General features: G+C 41.4%; 2 protein-coding genes across 3 annotated transcripts in view; one reads left to right on the top strand and one right to left on the bottom strand.

The window, feature by feature from the left end:
- Positions 1–1,900: 1,900 nt before the first annotated feature.
- Positions 1,901–3,108, bottom strand: psmb11b (proteasome 20S subunit beta 11b). Its single transcript, XM_032526773.1, has one exon. It carries the CDS (start codon positions 3,077–3,079, stop codon positions 1,967–1,969), a length of 1,113 nt encoding a protein of 370 aa, XP_032382664.1. The 5' UTR covers positions 3,080–3,108; the 3' UTR covers positions 1,901–1,966.
- LOC116696037 (protein sel-1 homolog 3) overlaps positions 3,076–12,347 on the top strand; it is a 12,397-nt gene continuing 3,125 nt past the window's right edge. For both annotated transcript variants that reach the window (XM_032526704.1, XM_032526705.1), the window contains exons 1-16: positions 3,076–3,850; positions 4,389–4,911; positions 5,002–5,128; positions 5,625–5,746; positions 5,908–6,023; positions 6,310–6,359; positions 6,806–6,929; positions 7,019–7,157; positions 7,300–7,440; positions 7,535–7,740; positions 7,838–8,017; positions 10,635–10,757; positions 10,850–10,990; positions 11,109–11,171; positions 11,249–11,425; positions 11,960–12,087. In XM_032526704.1, the coding sequence (XP_032382595.1) occupies positions 3,794–3,850; positions 4,389–4,911; positions 5,002–5,128; positions 5,625–5,746; positions 5,908–6,023; positions 6,310–6,359; positions 6,806–6,929; positions 7,019–7,157; positions 7,300–7,440; positions 7,535–7,740; positions 7,838–8,017; positions 10,635–10,757; positions 10,850–10,990; positions 11,109–11,171; positions 11,249–11,425; positions 11,960–12,087 (2,417 nt within the window). In that variant the 5' untranslated portion in view covers positions 3,076–3,793. The remainder of the gene's footprint in view (positions 3,851–4,388; positions 4,912–5,001; positions 5,129–5,624; positions 5,747–5,907; positions 6,024–6,309; positions 6,360–6,805; positions 6,930–7,018; positions 7,158–7,299; positions 7,441–7,534; positions 7,741–7,837; positions 8,018–10,634; positions 10,758–10,849; positions 10,991–11,108; positions 11,172–11,248; positions 11,426–11,959; positions 12,088–12,347) is intronic.

The raw sequence follows: 12,347 nt of genomic DNA, 5'->3' as shown, positions 1-12,347 counted from the left end.
TTTCAAAATAAAATACACTGTGCTCACAGCTGATCATATTTCCCTGCACTACACCTTGAAAACGTCATAATGGGCGGAGACAGGCCTGAAGTTAACAGGTCAGAGGTTTTGTGCTTCTGTTGATAGGGACTACATCCTGTTACATGGAGCGATCATACGTGAATTTGCGAAATCTCGTGGGTCCTTGTGACTTCCGCTGTCAGTCATGACACGCAGCCGAGCCGACCTGCTGTTAGAACTTGCTCTGCACTCACAGCTCTGTTGGAATCTGGACCACCGATATGTTTCCACCCTTATTTTGTTCCAGCCCCCGACTCGCCCCGCTTAATAATTCTGTCATTAATGAACTTCCTAAGATGGGAATTATGGATGAGGCTGGGGAGGAAGGGAGGCTTTCTCCTCTTTCAGCTGCATTCAGTCGTACAGTGGTACTCTTGGAGGTTTGAGAAGACACTCAACTCTCTGATGTTTCACTTAAGATGTGCTGAGCATCATCACGCAAACCCTACCTGTAATTTATTTAATACAGTGTGTAACATATTAGGGCTGTTCGATTATGGAAAAAATCATAATAATAATCATAATTATTTTGACCAGTATTGAAATCACGATTATTATTTTTTTTGGATATATATATTTATTCAGAATGTGTGTCCATACAGAATCTACATCAAGGATACAATATTCTTCTTTTTTTTTTCCCCCTTTTTTTCCCTTTCCACTCCCTCCCCCCCCACCCAAAAAAAAAAAGAAAAAAAAGAAATCACGATTATTTAACATGATTACTTGTTGTCTTTTGGAAAGATTCTGCAGTTTTTGAAGTTAAAAAAACAGTGCCAGTTAAACAAATCAACGGTAAAAAAAAAACACTGTGACATTTCCGTCATTCTTTTCCTTTTTGAACATTCTTTTCATTCAGAACACACGACAAAATGAGAGTTTACTTGCCAAACGTAATGTGTAAAATATATTTTTTTCTCGATTACTGTGTTTTTGTGATCGTTAGGAGATCAAGATCAAAATTTCGATCAATGGCACAGCCCTACAACACATAGACACACAGGCGGCTGCATGCACACACACACATTATTCATCGCAAACTCTGTCACATCTGGCTCTCTGCAAAAATAAGCTCGTCATATCAGCATTTTGAGCAACAACCTTCAGCACCACTCCAACATTTTGACATGCAGCAACATTCATATGTTATCAAGTCTTCTCCCATATAGTAAATTGACTCACCGTTGAAAACTTTCCCCGCCATCCTTTGGCTGCCTTCACTGAAGTTTGAAAGGGCAGCGCTGAATGGTGAGAACAAGGATGAACGGCTCTATACGTTTTGCTCTAATATCCCTCGCGGAGTCATTGTCACCAGAATAATTACTAGTATGCCTAATTTACTACCAGACTGCTCAAACAGAATGAACATGCAAATTCAGCAAAATTGCATTCATATATTAATTTATTGAACTGTGTCAGAGAAACTTTCAGACAAATTTTGACAGCAGGCACAAATCAGTTTTCAACTACCCGTTATTGCTACAGCTAAATTAGTTCCCTTACACACGGCAAGACCTTGAGACATTTAGATTTTTGGGCTATTCACTCCGGCCCTTTTCTCCGTTTCTCTCTGTGTCTGTGCGATTCAAACACATGCAGGAGTAGGCTGTAATTATCTCACACACTGGAAATGGTTCATAATGTTTTAACGTCCAAATTGAAATGCCAGGCAGCAGAGTGCTGTTAGAATACATTTTTATCACCAGCGCAAACAAAACATGAGCTGTTTATTAGAGGGAACGATATGCATGCCCAAATCATTTGAGAAATAGCCTGGAGGATGCAACTGCCTGTCCTGTTCATTAATTCAGTATTTGCTACAAAGATGCCATCCCGTCTCTCTAAAATACTCCCTGATGTTTGCCTTTTCTTTTCTCTTGCCATTTTTGATGTTTCATGTCTTTACTCAGACAAAGTCACGTCCCGTCGCTCTCTCTCGTCTTTCTTTTTCTCTGTAATATTCCTCTTTCAAGTCCTCTCTGCTTCTGCGTGTCCACCCTTTTGAGGTGATGTGATAAATGTCTACACAGTTTCCTGAGTACGCATCCCTGTGTGTGGCCCTGTAAACAGCCTCTCTGGCTATCGATGTGGCCTCGTCCACTGTCAGCCCCCATTGAACCCCTTGGTCCAAAATGGAGTAGGCATAGGGTGATCCCGAGCCCACGGAGAAGAGCGTTCCCTGCAGGCGAGTACCATCACTGCACACATAGTACAGACTGGGTCCAGAGAAACTCACTTTCTTTTGAGAAAAGCACTGTTGACCAACAGCTGTTGAAGAAGAGCTCTGATCCAGAAAGGCCTTTTCAAGACTGGTATCTACAGACTTCAGAGGATCAGTCATTTGACTTTTTGTTGCTCCTCTACTGAGATTAACCTTTGCACCTCCATGGTCATGGCATTCATCTACCTCTCCCCCGTCCCACCCACACAGCGTGGCAGCCACACACAGCTCGGTTCCCTTAAACGGGTGAAGCATGTGGGAAAGCAATTTGGCAGCTCCCCTTGTGGACAACCGTCGGCCGTGGCGGAGTTGGTAGAGCCGCAGTTCTCGAGCCAGAATCCGTTTCCAAAGGGCACAGTCGGCTGAAGTGCCTGAAGTAGTGCCCACCAAGTGACTGTGAACGGGCAGGATCTTCTGGGAGGCCGGGCATGCCACGAGCCCAGAGCAACTGGACCGAGTGTCTGCTGCAGCCAACACGCCGCCCTGAAACATAAAGGCCAGGGTGGTGGTGCCGTGAGACATGGGAAAAGGCAGAGGGACCGACTGAGAGGAGGCCAGAGGAAGGCTTGTGAGCGAGGAGAGGGAGGGTAAGATGCTGTCTTGATATGAGACTGCGCTGGAGCTCTGGATGGTGCTGATTTGCCCAAATTGTATCGGGCTTTCCTCCAGGTACTCTGCAACTGGTATGTAAAAATTGAACAGACTTGTTCTGTTGCTAGAGGGCAAACCACTCACAAAGGTACAATCGGTCTTCTTTCCAGCAAAAATGGAAGAACATTCTGTGGTTATACTGTCCATAAAAATGTCCTGGAAATTGCACAGGTCCTGTAAAGCCATTGAATGATATTTCTTCTCAAAAATACCCCTCTCTTATCAAGTCCAATCAAAAAATGAATATCAACTGGCTGACAAAAGTTTGCATGCCATCCAGAGTTGTAGATGGTAGTCACACTTATATAGATAACAAGACAGCATTCATCTGGTCATCTAAAACAACCCAACAGTTACTAATGCCTCATTCCCTTTCACTTTGAAGCATAAAAAGTCAGTAGCCCATGGGTAATTAATTTTGGCGGCTGTATCAGGTTGTTTTTCAGATCAGATTTCTTCAAAGTCTTGTGTGGGAGTAGGCCAAAGAGGACGCAGCGTAAGGGCAAAGGCTTCAGCTCGAACACATCAAATTAAGTTAGACTCTGAGCTTTGATGCATTACTCCCATGAAAAGTTCCCTTATAGAATCAGGAATGAAATGCATCAAACAACATTTTCGTTGCGCAGCAGAGCCAATTTAGCCAAGCCTGTAGCCCTTTAAAAAGCAATTCATGCAAACTGCTGTACTTGCAACACCAGTATATCAGGTATTGCTGCCTCACACAGGATGTATGCTCGCAGAACTGCCACCTGTTGAGAAACTACTCTGCCAGGTGCCAACAACTGACGGCCAACATTATTTTACTAACTTCATTTGTCGAATAATGTTTGTTTTTGTCTTTAATTCAGCCAAAAAATCAAAATGAATGTGTTGCGCTCAATATTCTGTGGATATGTCTTCACTGCTGCTATTATAATGGTAAGAGCTCTATTGAACTTTACTCTAATTACAGTGATAACCCTGAAATGAGTTGTTGAATGTGAAGCTTTCCAGAGTAAAGGCACTAAAACCCACTGTACACTAGCTGGTTAACAAAGTGGAGCATTAAGCTGTTAAAGAATCAGATATATTAACAAGAACACAGAGCTAACAAACTTGCATTTGCCAGATGACCACAAACACAACACCAAATGAATGCTAATGTTGCTTCCTAACTGCCGGATGTGTAAATAAGATACTCTTTGCTAACAAGTTAATATCAATCCAAAAGGCAATGATACCATTAGGGACACTCACCAACTGCATGGGAGTGAATTGGGCTCATTGATGATGTCATTGTTGTGGTCACAGCTTGGTTCCACTGCCTCAAGTGGCCAAAAGTATCAGTTAATGCAGGTTTAAGGAAATATCATGAAAACGTCCTATGGCCACTTGTTTCCTGCTTACTTTGTTTAAGTGAAAAAGACTGCATGCTGGCCTGTTTGTCTTCACATCACTTCCTTTTCATATCACCCAGGGACAAGCCATTTCAACCTCTTTATCCCAGACTGGTGAGAGCCCGCCTGACAATTTCCTAGGATTTGACTCGGCCCCTGACAAAGTGGTAGACGGCTCAGTGGTCCGTGTGCGCCATCGTTGCTCTAGGCCGTGTCAGCTCGCAGTGGAAGTGGTGGTGTCTACATCGGGGGAGACAGATTCAGTGGTCTTCAGGAGGAAATGGTTTAGCGGCACACCCCGAGTCTACAGGATCCAACAGGTGCCGCTCAGACTGCCTCCATCCATTTTATATCAACGCGACTTTTTCAACAGGCACGTCTTAGACCCCAACAATGTGACAGTCCGTGCTTGGTTAGGCCATCTTAACGATAGCAGGGAACCCGGGACATACCAGTGCTCCATGTTGAGGATTTATAAAGTGCTACAGATAGAGCCACTCTCAGAGCGTCCAACTAAACCTCCCGCTGGGTGCCCTTCATGGTCTGCTCAACTGATGTGGCAGATGACCAGAAACAGAATTCATCATTGTCCACACGAGTCAGGTCAGATCCTTCAAGTCTTTATTACCAAAACTTTTAATGAAAATGTAAATAGTGTTTCAGTATGTACTCTGCTGTTTTACTTGTGCGTAGACGTAATCGATATGCTGAAGTTCCCCCTGGCAAGTCCCGGTGAGCCTTTTGGAGTGGTGCGTAGGTTCCAGCCTTTCATTGACAGAGCCCTGGAGAGCGCCCGTCTTCGTGCTGTGACACAGCCCAGGTTGGACTTCACACACTCACTTCTCATTTAGGTCACTTTACTATGAAGTTCAACTACACAGCATGGATAAAATCTCCAGCAGGGTCTCCAAATATTGTATCAAATAGTTAAGAATAGCAGAATTATTTTTAGATGTTAAACTCTATAAAGATGTGCAATAAAACCAAAGGAGCCACCACATATTGCTTCAGTTTATAATGCCGGTTGTCAGCAGATTGAGAGGCCACAGGTCAGCAATTGTAACCTTTTCAATGCTGTCAGCTGTTTTAACACACTCTGCTTTTAGTTTTACTTCACTGTCCTTACAAATGACTTTACAGGCTTAACGAAGCCTCTTTACCAGAGCGTGTAAGCTTTTTATTTACGGTCAATGCAAGACAGCGAGGTCAGGTCAATCATCTTTAGCAGTTAGCCCAAACGGTTTAAACTCAACCTCACGCTTCGGCGGCTGAAGAAATGATTTGTCAGATCTTGTGTTGTCGTTTTTGGTTTTCAGCGTCACATTATCCGTGTGGATCTACCTTCTAAAATGGTGTCACAAGAAGCTCTGTGGGATCATCCATCACGTCGATAGGAAAAATTTATATGACTCGGCTCTGATGCAGCTTACAGACACAGGTGGGTCACAGCGGTGACAGGGGATTAGGTTGAGGTATCATGAGACGATTGTGAGTGATGGTGTGTGTTTTGTGAGACTTTGGAACAGACTGTGTAATGTATTAATAAAGAGCTTTGGATCTCCTGTGGTGAAATATATGACTGCCATATCTCCTGTGTAGGGGACGTCATATTTCAGGCACGTGTGACAACAGGAGAAGATGAAGCTTTCCGAACCAGTGTAGTGTTGCCCCGGTGGAAATGGATTAGATTGGACTGTTACATACAGGACTCCAAGGTATAAAACCTGAGTGTGTGCCTCTGGGTGGTGGGATAATAAAATACAGCTAGGGGCAACATCGTGTAGTCTTCCCTTCTCTTCTGTTGGGTTCTGTGCCCTTGCTTTGTGGTGTTGTTAAATTCTTTTTGGAACAGCTGTTAGATCCTGAAATATGGTTCCTTTCCAGCTGGGAAACTCCAGGCGATTGCATTGTGTACTGCAATTTTGGAATCGGTCACAGCTGAGTAGGTTTTTTTTTCTCTTCTGTGTTTTGAGCTCATGTATTATTATGATCGACTTTCAGGTGCTGCTGGATGCAACGTGGGATGATGAAACCCGCAGATATGAATATGAGTAAGTCGGGTTACGGATTTAAAGAAGCTTTATGTCAGTTTTTTCCTGATTTTAAATGTTATGAAATAAGCAAAAGACAATTGTTGCCTAGAGCTAGGCTATAAGGACAAAAACAATTAAATATCACAATAGTTTAGACCAAATACCTTGATATAGATATTGCAATGTTGTTGGGTTGACTATTGGTGCTTTCACAAAACATTTACATCTGGTCTGGTAAGTTCAGAAAATTACATTCCTTTATTGTAATGCAGCCTTTAAAACCAGGAAATGACAACACATATTATATCATCGATATAATATATATATATATATATATATATATACTGTATAATATATTGAGTGGTTCCCTCACAAATCACTGTTTGTCCTGTTACTGCAGTAAAGCAGGCGTGACTCATTTACACAATGATCATAAGAGCTTGTTATATTGTTATATTTTACAGACTTCAGAACAGTGTCCATTACGATGACACTGATGGATACTTTGTGATCGGAGGAAGCAGGTACATGCCAGGCATCCATGGGTATTTTGGGCCTACCAGGTACTATCGTTTCGGAACCAAAGAGGTAAAGTGCCTGTTTTCTGATGATCGGTTTTTCAATGTTTTGTTATTTCATTGCTGTGTTAAATTACTCTGCAATTATCCATGTCCCAGGTTAAAAACCAACTTCACCCCGAGTCAACATTACAGCAGCTGGATAGGACCCATCAGCAGTGTCAGGAAATGAAAGCATTTACACGAGCTTTTCTCCAAGAAGTAACTGCGAGTCACGTCCCGTCACCAATCAACACAGGTCCTTTAAAGCAGCGTTGCAGCCATTCCACAGAGATCCACTTTACACAGATCTCATATACAGGGTGTCAATGCAACAGCATCACACAAATTCAGTATGGGAAGACAAAAAGGTGACAGGTTGCTTTTATGTTTTATTTCAGATGCCTGTTCCTCTCACTTCATAAGCCTGTGGGCTCAGTCGGGAGAGAAAATCTGCATCCAAACATGGAGCTGGGAAAAACAACTTAAATACAGCACACTTTTTCATTTCTTGCAAACAAAAGAGGAGGAATTCAGAACAGGTGTCATAGATTGTTGTACTGTTTCACCACACGAGTTATACATATGACCTCATTATTCACAGATCGTGACAATTTTCTGTATCGTTTTCTGTAGGATCTCTGGGCATGAAGGACCTCGGGAGTACTTTGTTTGAGCAGGCAGTTGGTTCAATGTTCACTGTGGATCAGGCACAGAGTAAAACCACATTCAAATCAATGGCTCTGCTTCAAGTATCTTCCTGCTTTGGAAATCACAAAGCGTCTCTGTTGCTGGCTACCATCCACCTCTCGGGCCTGGGCCCCTCCGTCGATCCTCAGCTGGTAGACTCACTGCTTTCTTTAAACCTTAATTGCTACTTCATCACGTTACATCACTTCTGTAACAACGACTGATAATATTGATGCCTGTGTGTTTCAGGGTCACGTCTATAGTTTGATTGGCGCATCGGGGGATAATCGTTTTGCCCTGATGCATGCTGGGTACAAGCACACACAAGGAATTGATGGGTTTCTAAAAGACTTGGACCTGGCTTACAGCTACTATTCCAATGCTGGGGCACAGAGCTACATTGATAGTTTCAGGATACACGAAAATAAGGTATGTTTAAATAAATTACATTTTTAATAATTGATGCTAACATTAAAAACTACCGGATGATTGCTATGAAAGTTTGTACAGACATTCTTGTTTCCTAGACGAGGAACTGTAATAACTTGGGCGATCCTCTGACTTTACATCTAGCGCCATTATCAGGTCAAACTGTCACCAAAAAAAACAGAAAACTGATAACTTTGGCAGTGAGGTCCATTAATTTACTAAGGCTACAGTAAAACAAACAATTTACAGTTTTACAATTTTATTCAACTAGAGCAAGCAAATTCTTGAGACAGTATTCGAAGATATCTGCTGCACACTGGCAAGAAAAAGTCTGTCACATCAAAACAACAAATTGTCATTTTTGCATTTTGGTTTTGTTTATGGCTTAAACAAACGAGATGCAGCATGTTAATAAGTGAGATTTAAAGGCGCCTGTAGTCACAGATATAAGTGTGGTATCAATCTTTTCTTTTAATTCTCGGCAAGAAAGTGAGTTTTCCAAAAGTGAACATAGCAATCAATGCATAATAACATCAAACCCTATATCAGATGTTCAAAATATATACACAAATTCACAGTATGAACAGACATAAGCATAATAAATAATCAATCCAAGTACACACGTAGACATCAACATTCACATAGACAAACAAATCAACTAACCATTCAAACACATACTGTATACTTGTACAAGTACATGACAGGAGTATTACAAAAGGAACTTCTAAATATGATTAATAGTGCCTTTGTGGGTGCAGCCAAGGAGAATAAGAGGATCTTAAATCTTAATTAAAAAATGTGAATGAGTTTGCGGCCCTGATGAATAAAATGAAGACCAGTACAAAGATAGGAGCCCGCTATGAGAAAACAGACTGATTTCCTGTTTATTCTTGGAATATTTAAATAAGATGCAATACATAAATAGAGGTTCATAAAGACATCAGGAAGGCTTTACTGTCAGCTCCAGCTTGAATGGACAGCCAATCCACTGAGAAAACAATTATGGTGAAGTTTATTTACCAAAATTGTAGCTGTTGCATTTTGACCAGCTTGAAAACTTTCTGAGTCGATGACAGTACAACAATCCATCTGGGTTCCATCTTAATTAAAGGCCACGGAAACCTATTTTCTCTCTCAGCTTCTTATCATACGCAATGACTACATTATGTTCTGACAAAGGTAGAGAGGTTTCATTTATTACAATTGAGCGATATCTGTGCCGTTCTTTCTAAGCTTGGCTGACTGGTTTGGAGTGGGCGGAGCTCAGTTTAAAAAAGGGACATGAGGCACTTCTTAGCACCAATCAGGAGTAAGCAAGCATTTGAATCCCAAACTGATGACTGTCGGGGGGTTGATGCTTGTGTTGCCACTACTGCCAATCAAATCAAACCACACCCACACCGTCCTGATGAAGCAGCTTGGTGTTGAACATTAAATACATGTAACTTAAACTGTGATCGTTGTATATTGAACAAGTTTTTAGTGAATTAATTTATTTATAGTTTCAGAAATTAATCCGTGCAAATGTTCCACTTGGAGTTCAAATTTGGTGAGCAGAGGTGCCCAAATTCTTTCATATGAAGGGCCAAAGAGACGATATCTGGATGGAAGACCGCAGGCCAAAAATAAATTTTGATGTTATGTGAAAAAGTAATGCATTTAAAAAAACAATTGTCTAAAACAATTTTGAAAATAATAATGCTGCTCTCTATTTTGCATACATCTCCCAAATTACAGACCTTTACCTTTGTCACTTGCAATATCAGTGGTAGACATGAAGTCTTTCTTTGCTTTTCAAAAGTCTTACAACATTAGGCTCCAGCTGAAATTTTCTTTTATCAGTGTGCCACTGCCTCGATCACTCCATCTTGACTGGCTGACTCAAAGCCAGTGACGTAAGCGTGGCTCGCAGCACGTGGGGCGGAGCGGGAGAGAGAAAGAATACCATAGTTATTCGTAATTCTTCGTAGATAAAACTTGAGTACATAATTTAACAGGGTACCAAGTTTACCTGCACTGTGCTTTACATTGCCGTAAAACTCAGATTAAGTGATTTTTAGCTGCACAAAATGTACGTTTCATCGTTAAAACAGTTAGTATATTACCACACTTTAAAAATAAGAGGAGAGTATGCATGTGCAATGCCATGGGTGGCCAAAAAAAGGGGAGCATGGACGTCCATGGGCTCCAAATTGGGCAGCCGTGAACAAAAGCAAGTCCAAAATACAGAAAGCTATCGCAGCTGATTAGCTGTGTTGCACCATTCACTTTAATGGAACCTCCTCTGTTGGAGTGAAAACTGTTCCATAAAGAGCAATGGTTGGATAGTTATGGGACAGGAGTTGATGGAAGAAATGTGTCTGTTGAATAAACTGTGTAAAGGAACTGTTCTTCCGCAACACTGTGGAGGAAGGTCTGGCGATACTAGACTACTAACAGCCCACCTCAGCTAGCGAGTTACTGGTTAGCTCACCAGCTACAGTGGTTAACTAACTATAACCACCGCTTTACAGCAGTGGTTGTATTACAACTACTAAGATTATTATAACAGTATTATTTGTAATAGTAGCAGTACTAACATTTTACTATATTAATGTTTCATTTGTCTTTTCTAAAGCAACACACAGTTGAACACATCTACCTAAGCAATCAAGAGGATTTAAACAGCCTCACGCATGAGACAAGTGACGTCTTCCAGTATCTGAAATACAAAGCAGAGAAAGGGGACATCGAATCTCAGGTATGTTTGAGTTACTTTTATTCCTCCAGTATGACCAGTAGGCATAGTCCAATGTTCAAAACAAGCCAATAAAAACGTATTGTTATCTTTAGAAACGCCTGGGAACAATGCTTTACTGGGGACAACAGGGAGTTTCCAAAGACGTAGCGAGTGCAGTGAAGTGGTTTGAAAGAAGTGCTATGCAGATGAAGGATCCTTCAGCGATGTATGACTACTCCATCCAACTGATGAAGGTTCTGCAAGACCATAAAGACCCAACCCATTTTACGATTAAATTGAACACTGGATATTTTGTGTGTGCGTCTGTGATTTGACACTTATTGATCCGCTGATTGATGACAATTCCTCCAGGGCCTGGGAGTGAAAAGAAACTACACCCGAGCTTTAAAGCTGCTGAAGAAAGCTGCAGCGATGGTACGTGCGTACTTCCAGTAATCGATCTGTGTGCTGTATGTGTCTTCTCTATACCACTGTCTGTTTCCTTGCTTTAGGGCTCAATTAACGCCCTGAATGGTCTTGGCTGGTACTATGGGATCATACTGAACGACCACAAAAACGCAGTGAAATACTTTTTGCAAGCGGCGCTAAATGGGAGCGATGATGGCATGTTTAACCTGGGAATTTATCATCTCAGCGGGAAAAACCCGGACAACCCTCGGAGGAATGAGGTTAGAGTCCCACATCTTGTCAAAATGTAGTTTCGTCGCTGATCAGTAGAAGTATTCAGATCCTTCACTTATGTAAAAGTTATACCACACTGTAAAAATACTCTGTTACAAGTAACAGGCCTGCATTAAAAATACTACTTAAGAGTAGTTAAGAATTAGAAGGAAAATGATCTGAAGTATTAATACTCATCACATTTTAGAAGATGGAAACGATCAAAACAGTGTTAAATCATTTTAGCTGGGCTCGTTGGCCTGTATATTGTTGGTTAGTTCAGTTTATAATAAAACAGCGTATTTAATAAACTACATGTGTTTTCTGTGCAAAAAAGTATTTTGTACAGTACCTAGTAACTAAAGCTTAAAGTAGTGAAGTAAAAATTACAATATTTTCTCTCTTAAGTTTAGTGGAGTAGAAGTAGAAAGGCCCATGTAAGTTCAAGTACTCAAATTTGAACTTAAGTACAGTGCTTAAATGTTACATTCCACCACTGTTGCTAATCTAAACGAGTGATGTAATTTTTATACGATCCACAGACGGCTGCGTTCCTGCAGTTTCTGAATGCGTCTCGGCTCGGTCATGTAGCTGCATCGGTGGAGGCAGCTTGGTACCTTTCGACAGGAAGCCTGGAAGGGCTGTCTGGAGATGTGGAGAGGGCTGTGATGTAAGAGGCTTTCATTAGCTTGGTGAAGAAAGCTTTGTTATGGGCTGTTGCGCTGTAGCCCGCAGCTCAGTGGCATCTAATTTCAATGACAGTGGCTAATTCAAGGGCAGAGCCCGGTATTTGCATATCTAAAAATAAGAGTCCACTGTCACTGCATTATTGTCTGGCACAGAGAAACTCATTGTTCCTCTGGTATATTAGGAATTTAAAGACAATCCTGCTGCAGCTGTAGAGGCTTTTTTTTTTTTTTTTAGAATGAC

The sequence above is a fragment of the Etheostoma spectabile genome, chromosome 9, assembly GCF_008692095.1.
Source record: "Etheostoma spectabile isolate EspeVRDwgs_2016 chromosome 9, UIUC_Espe_1.0, whole genome shotgun sequence".
In the NCBI taxonomy this organism is placed as follows: Eukaryota; Metazoa; Chordata; class Actinopteri; order Perciformes; family Percidae; genus Etheostoma; species Etheostoma spectabile.
This window is presented reverse-complemented; position numbering and strand designations above follow the sequence as displayed.